The 14246-nt window shown below is 41.7% G+C and overlaps 2 protein-coding genes across 2 annotated transcripts in view; both read right to left on the minus strand.

The window, feature by feature from the left end:
* The window catches only part of vcanb (versican b), a 38374-nt gene extending 26310 nt beyond the window's left edge, over positions 1-12064 (minus strand). The window contains exons 1-6 of the mRNA XM_044174387.1: positions 11820-12064; positions 9297-9374; positions 7543-7971; positions 4627-4801; positions 3945-4072; positions 3209-3505 (exon numbers count right to left, since the gene is read on the minus strand). Coding sequence (XP_044030322.1) covers positions 3209-3505; positions 3945-4072; positions 4627-4801; positions 7543-7971; positions 9297-9363 — 1096 coding nt within the window. The 5' untranslated portion in view covers positions 9364-9374; positions 11820-12064. The remainder of the gene's footprint in view (positions 1-3208; positions 3506-3944; positions 4073-4626; positions 4802-7542; positions 7972-9296; positions 9375-11819) is intronic.
* A 1238-nt stretch (positions 12065-13302) lies between these two features.
* Positions 13303-14246, minus strand: part of xrcc4 (X-ray repair complementing defective repair in Chinese hamster cells 4) — a 34647-nt gene continuing 33703 nt past the window's right edge. The window contains exon 8 of the mRNA XM_044174388.1: positions 13303-13715. Within this exon, the coding sequence (XP_044030323.1) occupies positions 13613-13715 (103 nt within the window). The 3' untranslated portion in view covers positions 13303-13612. The remainder of the gene's footprint in view (positions 13716-14246) is intronic.

A 14246-nucleotide genomic window follows, 5' to 3' on the forward strand; every position in this document is an offset into this window, starting at 1 on the left:
TCAGATTAGGATTTTACACTAAAAACATTTGATATGTTTATAAAGTATAATGCAATGTTGTATCAAACCAGTGTTTCCCAACCTTTTTGGATTGCGACCGCTTACAAAAAAGGCAGTAGCCAAGTTTCCATCCAAATGTAGTGCAAATTGTAACCAAATATTCTTCTTCTCTCCTTTCCCATTAATCACCTCACAAACCCCTCAGATTTACCTGGTGACCCTTTGGAGGGGCCCGACCCCTAGGTTGGGAACCACTGGACTAAACTAGCTAACTTCGTATAGTTCAAACTATGGCTGTGGACAAACATTTTACTGCAGAATGAGTATTTTAACTTTTGATACTTTAAGTACTTCTTTTCTGATAATACTTGGGTACTTTGCTTAAGTAAAGTTTTAATGCAGACTTTAAATGAACTGTACTTGTATAGCACCTTTCTAGTCTTCTGACCACTAAAAGCGCTTCACACTACATAACACATTCATCCCATTCACATACTGATGGCAGGTGCCAGCTACCCCTTTTACTTATCTTAACTAGTATCGTTAGTTTGTTGTATTAATACTTTCACTTAAGTAAAGGGTCTGAGTACTTCTTCCACCAGTTCACATACTAAAGGTGTTTATTGCCGGGTAGGCCTGCAGACTCGGGGACTTAGCTGTGGTCTGTTCTTCTGTCTTTCACACCATGAAGGAGACCCTGGCTGCATGTCCAGCCCTGCCCAGATATGATGTCATGTGTTTGGCAAGCTGCAGTCATCTGGCGAGGCTGGTGTCTGTCCTCATACTGTCACTTTACTGTACATTACCTCTCTCCTGCAGCTCTGCCACCTCACTTGATGCTTGGCAGAACACATTACACAGCTTTCAGGTTCAGAAAGTACCTTTACATTGCCAAACATGTGACTGATTGCAATTATATCATCTGTAAAGAATCATACTTGAAGTGTATAATCGGTTAATTTGCTGCGCACCTACTTCACACTGCGCAGACTAACCTCACCTCTCTTTTAAAGGTTTGTGTTTCTGAGTGTTTTTCAATGGTGATGTTACTTATGGGAGAACTAGAACTGCAGTCCTCCTCTTTTCCACCTTCTCCTCCCTCTGTCTGTCTGTCAGAGTTTGGGCAGGGTCCAGCTGTGAAGCATTAGGGACCTGTCCCGTTTCTGCTGTATCTGTGTTAGAGTGCATGACTTGGGTTTTCCCCTCATAAAGAAACGTGCCCTACCATAAACAGGGCAGTGGGAGTTTATTCTTCTCTTGTTTGAGTTTGAATACCGTTTGTTCTTTGTCATCCCCCTCTGTTGCCACTTCTATACGCCCCGCTGCTTTTAAACGGCTGCAGATTGTGGCTTGTATGTGCCGCAACACCCCTAAGCATTTACGTAGTGAGCTACAGTTTTCTTGTGACTTCACAAGTCAAACGTGTCAGTGATTTGGACATTTGGAGGAGGGTCAGGTTTGCAGAAAAGTGCCGCATTGACCTAAATCTGTGCAGATGCTAAGAAAGGAAGGGAGGAAACCACTGAATCTGTAGATACCCAGTTAGTGATAGCTTTCCTCATTTAAATATTACCAGGACACCTCAGAGAGGTTGCACATGAATCTGATGGCTCTCGAGATGATTTACGGGACAGGAAAGAATCCAGAACATATTCTGCTTCAGACTTATTTTATTGTCAAACACTGGATAGATTTACCCCTTTGGTTAATGCATATTATGTTAAACCTATGAAGCTGGAATCATACTTCTCCGGGCTGCACGTAGGCGAACGTGAAGGGCTGAATCACTCAGATACGTTCGCATAGCTGTTTCTTTTATACTTGTATGTAGTACGTTAATAGTAATCACACAAGTGAAAACGACAGGAAACAATCTTAAATAAGTAAGGTTTTATCAGTGCTCTGAGCGATTTCTTAAAGTTAGTTTTCTGTTGCAGATGTGTCCTTAGCTACAAACACAAAATACAACAATAAGGTAAAAGAGCTCTCAGTGGCTCTTGATATTTTCCAGTTTTTCAGTGATGAACAGAATCAAAAATGTGCCAAGAGGAGTCGGTTATGACTTGCCCCATTTGTTGCTTTAGACGTGAAGATGCTGTGCGTTTTAAGCACTGGATTGTCTAACAGCATCTTAAACCATAACTCTCCGAAACAGACAATCCGACAATCACACCCACGTCCCGCAGTGATTGGTTTGATTGGAGTGTGAAAGTGGGTGGAAATTAAATATCACAAAGCGCGCGTCGTTGTCTCCATTAGTACGATTCATTGCGTCGAGATTACAAAGACACGCAAAAGACACTGAGTTGTTGGACAGAGATCAGGGAGGCAGTGGGATGCGGCCAGGAGGAGACTAAACGGCTCTAAAACATTTTTGCCAACACTTTGTGTGAACTAGTTCATTTGAAGCACACTGAAGACTTTACTTTTGTTTGGCAGATTGACAGTGTCTACATTTTATTTTGATCTGCTCAACCAGAAAACGAGACTGTCCTCCCGAAGAAGAACGACAGCATCAGTCGTTTCAACAAATAAAATAAACGACATATGTATGTTTACGTTTGAGTGACTAAGCCCTCTAGTGGCCAAAAGAACTATGACTTTTCGTTGGGAGCAAAGGAGGAAACTGTGACGTTGTTATAGAGCTATAAAGTGGGTGGATGGGTGGGTGTACGAAATGACACAAGAGACCGCTGTTCACTTCCCGTTTCTGTCAACGTTGGTTTCTTTCAACCATGACCACAATTGTTCTGCCACCGTAACCAAGTCGTTTTGTCGCACTGACAAATGATGTCGTCCTGTCGATAGAGGTGTCAGATCAGAAAACGCCAACATTATGCGTTCTGGAGGGCAAGAATTCACATCTCAAGAGAAAAACATTATGCAAAAAGACACAGATTCAGTCCCTTGTGCAAAAGAAGCCACTAACCATGTCCAACAATAATGTCTTAGTATCACCTGTCCGTCCCTCCCTCAGTCTTTTTATAATCCCTGCTGTTCTGAGTCTGCACGCTGATGTCATCGGGCAGGAACTTTTTAAAAACCCACAGCAGGATTTACTTCACACAAGCCTGGGCGGGAACTTGGTTATCTGGAGGAAAAGTGGGAACTCTTCCAGCCATGTCTCCCCTTCAATGTTAGAAATAAGCCTGATGATGGGAGTGGAGGACAGTGGAGGACAGTGTGACGGTGTGTGTTACAGTCTTACCTTTGAAGCAGAAAGCCCCGTGCCTGTCGGTGGGGTTAGGGTAGCCTGTTTGGTTTTCATACTTGTAGAGCGTGCGAACCCCCAGCAGGCCTCCTCCACACTGAGGCCTGGGGACGGTGACGGGGTAGCGGACGCTGCCGTCGGACAGCCAGCCGTAGTCGCAGCGGTTCAGCCCCGCCCTCCAGGCTGCGAACAGCTGACCAGGCGACGCCAACACGGCATCGTGCTTCTCACACTCCTCTCTCGCCTGCTGCAAGGTGAGCTTATAGGTTGCAGAAAAAGGATTGAAGACCTCGCCTTCACACAGAGGAGACAGACATACAAAGGAAATAAAAGGTTTAGGTTCTTTAGTTAAACCCACTAAAGTAAAGTAAACTCCTGTATTTTGAGATAAAACTGAAACTGAAATAGTCAAGTTAAATCATTTAGAACAAAAACAAAGGAGAAGGAGTTCCCTGGACAAACAATGGGGATTAGTGACTGATCATTAGATACGCACATTCACATCTTATTCATGCGCCCCCCCAAATGAAATTCATCGTGTTATTTAGTGAGCTTTAAAGCTGCTGGAAGGTGTATTTCTGAATTTTGAACAGGGCCAAGCCAGCTGTTTCCTCCTGCTTCCAGTCTTCATGCTAAGCTAGGCTAACCATGTTCTGACTCCAGCTCTGTACTGAACACAAAGTCAACGTCAAACTATTCCTCAGAATGTATTTGCTTGTACTCGTGTGTTTACCATGGATTTTATCTACGTAGCAGTACACATCGTATTTCTCCGTGCGGTCCCGGAAGCCGTACGTTCTCACTCCGGGCCTGCTCATCAGATCACCTGCACAGCCGGGACGGGGCACTGTGATTGGGTATCTGAAAAAAAACAATAAAGGTAGCACACAGAATTTAACTGCAAAGAAATCTCCAGCTAATTTAGTTACTTCTGTCAGTATTTGAGTCCTAAAAACCTTATTTTCTATAAAACTTTTTACTTCACTACATTTATCTGACAGCTTTAGTTACTTTACAAATTAAGATTTTTACACACAAAACATATGAAGAGCTTATAAAATCTGATGTTTTGTTATAAATTAAACTCCCCAACAGTTGAAACGATTAGTCGATTAATCAATTAGGTGATTGACAGAAAATTAATTGGTAACTATTTGATCGTCATTTCCCTGTAAAATCACTTCCTGGTTGCAGCTTCTCAGATGTGCAGGTCTGCTGCTTTTCCTCTGAATGACTGTAATAACTGTGATGTTTGTTAATGATGTCGAGCTGTGGACTGTCGGTCCTGATTATATTTACATACATTTTCAGTGCAGGACTTTAACTAGTGAGTAGAATATTTTTACAGTGTGGTATTAGTACTTTTACATAAGCAAAGGAACTGAGTACTTCCTCCACCTCTGTTTTACACACACCTGACTGACTGGTCGGCGAGCCAGCCTGCGTCACATTGGTCGAAGCCGTCTGCAAAGGCAGCCATCAGTTGTTCAGGTGTAGCGATGGAGGCGCCTGCAGCGCGACACGCCTCCACAGCTTCACGATAGTCCAGAGAGTAGCGGCTAGTGTTAGCTCTGTAGTGGAACACCACACCTGGAGAGAGAACAATCAGTAAAGTAGACATAAAGTGAAAAGTGTGAGGGGCTGTTGATACCTGAAGTGTTTTTCCCATTCTGTATTCTCATTTAAGTTTATGTTCTGACCGCCCGGTTTAATTAATTTCAACTTTGTTTCTGAGAAATCGGGTTTTGTATGTCAGTTTGCCATTGCTCTAAATACTACAATACCCATGAGGCTCGGCTGCCACTGGAGAAGAAACCAGTCACAGGTGCGAATGAAAGCATTAGTGGCTTCAAAACAGCTTCGTCGTTGCAGCTGTAAACAAAACACAGCGACATAGTTGCTATATTCATCCAAAACTGACCCAGAATTTCAAAGTGAATTGATTTCAAGTAAAACTATGGAACTTTTGCAGAAACACACAATGACAGGATCATGGTATGCTAAAATGGAAATCCTACAATGTAGCTTTACAATATGAGAAGTAGAGAAGAGCCATTAAGTTAGAAAACTGAAATATTTATCTAAAGTTTGCTAACATTTGCTAACATTGGCCACCATGAGCTTCTGGTCAAACCAGACCAAGTAAGGCTGAAGCAGCTAAACCCCCGAGTGTATTGAATTGAACAAAGGTGTGTTTTTCTGCTCACGAATTTAACTTTCAATTTGAATATCAATTTGTGTTATTTCTTCTTTCAGAAGTCACATAGTCTCACTTTAAGCTGCAGATTGTGTTTTTAGTTAGTAACAGTGTAAACTTTAGCTTCAGCTCGCCGTTAGCGGAGCACGTAACAATTTCAAACTCTGGAATTGGATGTTTGTTGTTGAAATGCACCTTGGGGGTCGTAGTTGACTATGTACGCAGGCTCGTACCTTCGAATTTTTATGAAAGAACCAGATATTTTCTAAAGTGGTTGTTAATCTTTTGTACTGATGATCCAATCAAACTGTCAATCACCTAACAGTGTCTATGGGAAATAAGAATGCAACTCTCTCACTAGTTTTGGTGACCCCCTTTAGCGACAATTTAGCAAAGATCCAGATCATTACATGACAGTATAGAGAAACACAAGCCAGGCGGCTATTTCAGCTGTCATCCTCAGACTATATGTAACTGTCGTCTTGTGTCATTAGGTCCTTTATTTTCAGCTGGACGGGAGGATTATTTCTCATCTGCGAGGACATCCTGGCAGAGCTGCAGGAGGATGTGAATAGATGGCTGAGCTGTTAAATGGAGAGTTGTGTGTCACTCATAGGGAGCGTCTTTGTCTGGAGCTGCTCAACAAAGAGTCCTGTTCAGTATTAATGTGGAATCTGTGTAAATGTCTGGGAGCGAGAGCTGGATCAGTTGGCAGTTAGTCCTCCACACGGCTCTGTGGAGTTTCCACCGGATGAACTCTGATGGACCACAGAAATCTTTGATATTTACTACAACGACTACTACTAATTAACTAACTACAATTCAATAAACTCAAGCTGTGTTTACCTTTTCTGGGTTTGCCTGCTTTTTTTAAAAACTAAAGTCTACTGTGCATCTTATTTCTCATCCAGCAGCACTGAAACAGATCTGAAACGATTAGTTGATTAACTATCAATTAGCCAACTGAGAAATTCTGATAATCGATTAATTGTTTAAGTCATGTTTTTAGACACAAAATCTCTGGATCTAGCTTTCCAGTTGTGAATATTTGCTTGTTTTTTTAAACTTTTCTGTGATAGTGAACTGAATATCATTGGGTTTGTTGGTTTACAGGGTGTCAACTGTGGATCAAATAACAACATGTAGTGTGAAAGGACTCGCTCTGCAGTTTCCCTCGACTCTACTGAGGTTTTTAGAGTCTTTCAGCTCATGTTTTAGTTTTACTCTTTTGGTTCAGTCTCAGCGCTCTAATCAACCTCATTTCCAGCAGCAGCTGTTTTTTAAAAAAAGCTGTAAAAAGCCGCTGTGCACTACCTGCTCGGCAGCAAACAGCAGACAGACGCAGTCGGAGATCAGCTGGTGAACATAGCGGAGCATCTAGCAGCTGAAGAGCCAGATGTTTCCCTCAGGAGACCAAACACAGAGCTGACGGAGAGAAGACCGGACCGATGTCCATCAGGTGACACAAACACGCCTCCTGATCAATGATAATGCTGCTCTGTAACTGCTGGACGTGGAAATAAGCTACTGTTTGCTAACAAGTTTGCCATAAAAACTTTATCAGGTGATAATAATACGTCAGTGTTGTGTCAGCTTGTTCCATTGCCTCCAAGTGTCAGTGGCTAAGCTAAATGCTCCACTATATTCACCAGCTGCTCTCCCACTGTGTCTGCCTGCTGTTTGCTGCTGAGCAGCTCGTGTTCAGCAGCTTTGTAGAGCTTGTTTGATGAAAACAGCTGCTGCTGCTGGAAATGAGGCTGATGAACCAAAACAGTGAAGTTGTGGGCTGTAAAACCAAAACAATGAGCTGAAAGACGCTAAAACACTCTGTGGAGCTGCACAGTTGGTGATAATTCTCTCTGGGATCATCAACACGAGTGACACCTTTCACATTACACACAGTCTTTGGATCCATAGTTAATAAAAACATATTGATTAGTGCAACTTTAAAGAAAAGAGCATGTGCACAAACTTAAGTTAATACTTAATACTTAGGACAGCTCTGAAAACAGCAGTGAAGTCTCCGCCAACACATCTGGATTCAGTCACTGAACACGTTTGTAGACTTTTGATGTCGACTGTTAATTTGACCTATAAAAGTGTAGAATTGGCAGAGTGTGTTTGTTTTGCTCACCGGAGACGTTGAGGCTCACGGTGTCCTGGGTGTCCTCCATCCCGTGCATGACCTCACAGCGGTAAAGCCCCGCGTCGCTGGCCCTGAGCCGCACCATCATCAGAGAGGCGTCCCCGTCCGACAGCGGATGGCTGGGCACTGACACCCTGCTCTTGTAATCCTGCCCCACCTTGACCACGCGTCCCTGGGCCACCAGCACCACCTTCTCCCCGTCTCGCTCCAGCTTTGTCCACTTGATCCTCAGCTCCGCCTCACGACTCGGGATGGTGTGAGGAGCGTCACCGGGGAGGACGGGTCCAGGTGTAGGAGCTTGTGTGGTGTGTGAAGGAGAAACTGGCATTATGGAGAAGTGGCACGGTAGCACCACCCTGCCTGCCAGAGAGCCGCTCGCAGGGGAGTTCTTCTCCATCTTCAGTGAGTGTGGTAACACTGGAAAACAGGATCCGGCATGAGTGTGTGTGTCATACATGAAACCGCAACTTAAGCTGAATATATATATATATTATTTTTAAACCAATCCAATTTTAATAGTCTGACACTGAACATCATAGCAAACCAACCTCCTAATCTCTCTCTGTCATATCAATATTTGCATCTCTGAACAATGTTTGCTGTTTGCTGGTGATTCGCTGACACACAGACAGGATATCGGAGACAGCTTGTTCAAGAGTTTACAGACGGTTACTAACACATAGTTCCTTACTGGACAATTAAAAAGATGTGTTTTCCAGGGGCACTATAGATTAAGGCTGCAACTAACAATTATAGATTATTTTCTCAATCTATATCTATATACCAGAGATTCTTTCAGTGTTGGAAAGTAACTAAGTACATTTACTCAAGTGCTGTGCTTAAGTACAATTTTGAGTTACTTTACTTGAGTATTTCCATTTTATCTCAGAGGGAAATATTACTCCACTACGTTTATTTGATAACATAAATTACTAGTTACTTCGCAGATTTAGATTATTAATACGAAATATAAATCAACTAATAAATGATATATTATTATTCTAAAGTAATTAAAATGAGCTCCACCTTTACCAGCTGCAACATTAAAGTGATGAACACATTAATATCAATAATTATAATCCAATAATATACATTATTCTTAAATGAGTACTTTTACTTTTGGTACTTTAAGTATATTTTCATGGCAATACTTTCGTACTTTTGCTTTTAAGTAAAATTTTGAATTCGGGACATTGACAGTATTTCTATACTGTAGTTCTGCTACTTTTACTCAAGTAAAAGGTCCGGGTGCTTCTTCCACCTCTGGATTGTTAAAGCTCATCAAAGGAACAGAAGAAGCCTCCATCTTTTCACTCTTCAACCTGGAATAAATGTAGTTTCCCCAAACTGATGTGAAACCCAATGAACACATGAAGTAATGCACGAAGCAGCTTTCATTAAGGCCCTGGAGGAGTGGCTGGCAGCAGACACTGCAGCAATCAGACTCTGGCTTCCACAGACCGATTCCTGCTGCAAAGATGCAGCCAGTTGCATGTGTGTGTGAGTGTGTGTGAGTGTGTGTAACCAGGGATTACTGGAAAGCATGTGTTCAGAGTGGATGTGTCTTGTGTTGGGAATAATAATCACTTTCCATTTAGTCAGTTCTGGACCTGCAATCTGGCTCGTGTGTTATTACGTCCACGTCAGGGAGAGGGAGAGCACGGGGAAGGGAAAAAGAGAGACGGGTGACGGGGTTTGGATTTAGGCTTCAGTCACGTCATTCTCTGCTGGACTCGACTCACCTGGTTGAGGACGAGCAGAACACACACACACCAGGCAGAGCAGGTGTGTGAGGATGTGTGGAATCATCTCAGCACGATCTGTAGAAAAAGATTGCGGAGTCGGTGATAAAATGATAAAAACATGCTGACGAGAGTCACGGTGGAAAGTAACTAAGTACTGACCCGAGTCTTATCGTCAAGTACAGTGTTGAGGTACTCAAAGCTCACGTATTTCCATTTCATGCCACTTTCTACTCCGCAACATTTCAGATGGATGATTGTACTTTTTACTTCACTACATTTACTTGACATAAAGCTGCAACAATTAGTCGATTAATCAATTGACAGAAAATTCATTGGCAACTATTTTAATAATTAATCGCTTGTTATTTTTCAAGCTAAACATTCACTGGTTCCAGATTGTCAGATGGAGGATTTGATGCTTTTTCTTTTCCATATATGATAAAAAACTGAACGTCTTCGAGTTCTGGACTGATGGTCGAAAAAAACAAGCAGTTTGAATGCATTTCCATGTGTTGTGGAAACTTATAACCATTATTTTCTGACATTTTGTTGAACAAAACAGCTAATCGATTAATCGAGAAGCTGCAGATGATTATCGATAATTAAAAGAATCGTTAGTTGCTGCTGTAAACTGACAGTTTTAGTGACTTTGCAGATTAAGATTTTACATACAAAACATATGTTTATCTTATAGTGATTAAAACTAGCTCCACCTCGACCAGCTACAAAATTAAAGTGTGGATTACACATGAATGCATCAGTAATAATAATACAATATCATAATATATGCTAGTATAACACTGGCAGGGGCAGTTCTGCTGCATAATGAGTACTTTTACTTTTAATACTTTAGTATAGTTAGCTGATATTTTGACTTCCGTACTTTTACTTCCCTTCAGAAATCTAAAAATCCTCTGCTTTGAATAGTTATTCGTGTCTGATTTGGTTTTTCCACAAAAAAAAAATACAATTACCCTTTTAAAATATTTCAAAATCACATCTCCTCCTTCTTCCTCATTTAAAAATGCAGAATATGTAAATATTTTTATTTCAGAGGTTTAACAGCTGGACACAAGATGTCTCCTACTTCACTGAAAAGTCCATTTTCAGTGTTTGTGACCTGGAGGCTTTGAACTTCCACATCCCATGTGTTTAAGTTTCATACTGGACCCTGATTGGCTCCAAACTAGTTGTGATGTCACAAATTCTGCATGTACTTCCAGATGTTAAACTGAGAAACTTTCGTCCTTCAGCAGATGAACGTGAAAACAAACATCGTTCTGCACAGCGAAGCTCAAGCATCGCAGTGAAGTAACGAGGCTTTAAAAAGCTTCAAACACAGTGAAGAAATAGTTTTTCAATATTATAAAAACCAAACACTGGCAGGGACACTTCTGCTGCATAATGAGTACTTTTACTTTTGACACTTTAAGTACATTTTGCTGATAATACTTCTGTACTTTTACTCAAGTAAAAACTTTAAATGCAGGAATTTTACTTGTAATGGAGCATTTTTAGATGTTGGCGTTGCTCCAGTTATTTTCATTCATCTGTTTAATCTGCTGATTATTTCCTTGATTAATAGATCAAATGTTCTCGTTATGAAATATGAACATGTATGAAATAACCGGTACCCCTTACTGTAGTCAGAGGCGCCGATGTCTATATCACATTTTGTCCAAAAGATACTCAGTTAACCATAAAATAAGATAAAGAAAATTCCCATAAGAGAAGCTGGAACCAACACATTATGAAATGCTGAAATTAACTATCAAAACAGTTGCTGATCAATTTCCTGTTGATCAGCTAATCGATTAATTGACTAATTGTTACAGCTCTAGAGCTGAGTACTTCTTATACAACTGCATGCAGGTATATTTACCCACTGTATGTACTGAATATACCTTCTGCATGTACATAAACTAACTCATTACACAAGTTTCTTCACAACTGCAGCTGAATTCCTTCTATGTTTAAATGTATTTGGCCCATAAAAGTGTATTCTGATATTTCATTATTTCAATTTCTTTACATGTGATGTTCGAATGATTGTTTATTTCTATTATTTTAAAGATGCTTTTGACTTTACTTTTCACCTGACATCAATGCCAATGAGGCAAAAGTTTAAAAAGAAAAGAAAAGAAAGGAAAAGTCTGAGCTCATTTAGAAACAGATGTGTGATCTCAGCTGTAAGCAGATTAGAGCACAGCCGTGATAAAGCTTATCAAGTGATGGAGTGGTTCAACTGTCAGTGGGGGTAAATGGACCTAATTGGTCCCAAGTGTCAGTTTCTATCAATAGGTCTCTTATCATGCAGTTTTATCAGTGTGGGAACATTCCTGCCCACCCAAAAGATGGATGAGAAACACGCAATCAGTGCATCAACTGCGAATTAACATGGTCTACATGGTGCACATCTACCTTTAGTGAATCTCGCGAGATTTAAATAATTTAACAAAATTCTGTGCAGTAATTTCACCAAGAAATTGTTTAAAAAAAAAATAAAAATTAACATCTTACCTTGTAAATCCGCCCCCAAAAAAGTAAAGTCCAAAACTCCACTTGTCTTGAGTCAAACTTTTCCAAAAGAAATCCCCGGATGTCCCAAAAACACAGCAGCGTCTGAACGCGTTTGCTTCAGCGGTGCAGCAGATGTCTGCTGCTCGGACCTCTTCCACCTCTCAGCTCTGGCTGCAAGTTCAAATCCACTTTACACCCGCTATTATCCAGACATTAGGAAGAGGAGGGGCGCACATGGCCGGACCCCACCCCCCGATAATACACCGCCCAATGCAGAGAGAGAGCCAGGGAGGGAGGGGCGGTGTGAGGACGAACAAAAAGAGGAACAGAGTGGATGAGAGAAGGAGAGGGAGGTGAAGGTGGAGGAAGTGAGAATGGGGAAAGCCTGAGAGGGAGAGAGAGAGAGTGAGAGGGGAAGAATGGGAGACAGAAGGTGGGGGGCATTAAAGGGTCACTCCACTGATTCAGAAGAGCTCTTCCACGAAGTTGGGACGACTTGCAAGAGACAGATTTTTAAAATAAAAAGATCTAAATCTGTGCGGCAGAGGCCGAGATATCCTGACTTTTCACCCCTAGTATGGGTCAAGCTCCGAAAACACTCGATCCTACATTTCCCATAATGCAATGTCTTTTCATCAGACCCCTCCCTGCTTGGTAAACACCCACCTCTTTTTAACTAGATGTCTCCACAGGTCCACAAGTAGGGACCCTGACCCAAAACAAACCCATAGAGAGTTGAATTTAAAAAAATGATCAGAAAAGAGATTAAAGGAGTCTGTGTTGATGGATGGTCAAACAGCGACTGAAACCGCCTCCCCAACAATGCCGCGTCCAACAAGACAGAGCCGAAGTGACACCAGAACTTCGGGTTCTGCTCCAGAATTAAGAAAACCTCGTTCAAAATCCCACCAACATCTGTAACAACACTAACAACTAAAGATCCAGCCTCGAAACCGAGTCTCTCAGCAGTACGTCACACGTTTAGATAAGAAGGGGAGAAAAATCTAATATTGCTGTTCAATATTTCACTTTTCTTTGAACAAACAGCATTTCCCACAGACCAAACGTTAAACGTCACAGCTCGACAGAAGAGTGAGCGAGTCGGGAGATCACAGCTAGAAAGTTGGGAAAATGACTTTAGAAGAGAGCGTTGGTGAGTTTTATGGGTATGGACGAAACCGAGTTATGACGACGGAAGTACTCGTGCGTACTGTTTGCATCGTAAGTCTGTTAAAGGTTTACATTTTTTATATTACATGCTGTAGTGGAGCCGACTCGTCTCAGAGTATGGAAAGTAAACCACAGGAACACGCTTCTGTTTTTTTCAGAAAGACTGATGAAAGAAACGCTGAATGAGAGATTGGACTGCGCTGCAGAAGCGAGTGGAACAGAGGAAACTAACTAACTAGCAAACTGATTTTGAGTTTTAAAAAAAAAAAAATGCACATAAACAACCTTGTAATTTACATGACAAAAAAAAACAACACGTTTACATTGTTTATTGGTACAAATATTAAAATGACAAGTTTGTAAATATGTGAAAATCCCAATGACCAGTTCATGAAGCACATTACAAAAGTTCTGGAGGCTCGTGGTGGAACTACACAAACCCTTCATTTGTCACCCATCTGTATGTTGTTACAGGAACAGCTCCTTAAAATAATTTCACTGCGATCCATAATCCTTAATACAGAAATTCAGTATAAAAATCCGACACCTTTGCCAACATTAATCAGTGCGGTACTCAGGTCTGCCTCTGTTCAGGCCAGTGGAACCAGTCTGGAAGTGAAGGGTCAAAAGTCCTCGAATAGGTCCTCTACTGCTGAACTTGCTGCCGCAGCATCTGTAGAGCGCTGGGGAGTCTGCTGCTTACTGGATCCTGCAGGGGGGTCGGTCCTGTGCAACACACACACACACACACACACACACACACAAGAAAGAGAGAGAGAACAGGTCAGTGGGCTAATGAGGCTGGTTTACAGGAGAGTTTTCCTGTTGAGACGGGAAGTGTATCATGTGGCCCATAAGGAGCAAGACTAGAAACACATGGGCAACTTTTATACCTGTGTGTAGGTAGGTAGATGTGTGTGCGCGTGTGTGTTTGTGTGTGCTCGCCCAACTTAAATGCTGGACTTGACTACCTGCGTGTTTTACCATCTAGAAGCTCATGTTCTCCTCCAGTCTCAGCCCTACAGAAGCTCATATATTCTGCCTTCACTTGAATGTAACACCACGTGACGTTTAGGAGTCGGGAAACAAAACGTCAGACATACGGAGGATGAAAGAAGGATCAAGGATGCACAGTGGGTAGCAGAGAAAAGAGGGCAAGAGGGGATCAAGGCAGAGAAATTGAGAAGGAAAACAACTGTAGGCCAACTGAAGCGGCTCAAATCTTCAGTCTTAAAGGTTCGACATTTTGGGAAGTAC

Source organism: Siniperca chuatsi, linkage group LG18 (assembly GCF_020085105.1).
Source record: "Siniperca chuatsi isolate FFG_IHB_CAS linkage group LG18, ASM2008510v1, whole genome shotgun sequence".
NCBI classification, from domain to species: Eukaryota; Metazoa; Chordata; class Actinopteri; order Centrarchiformes; family Sinipercidae; genus Siniperca; species Siniperca chuatsi.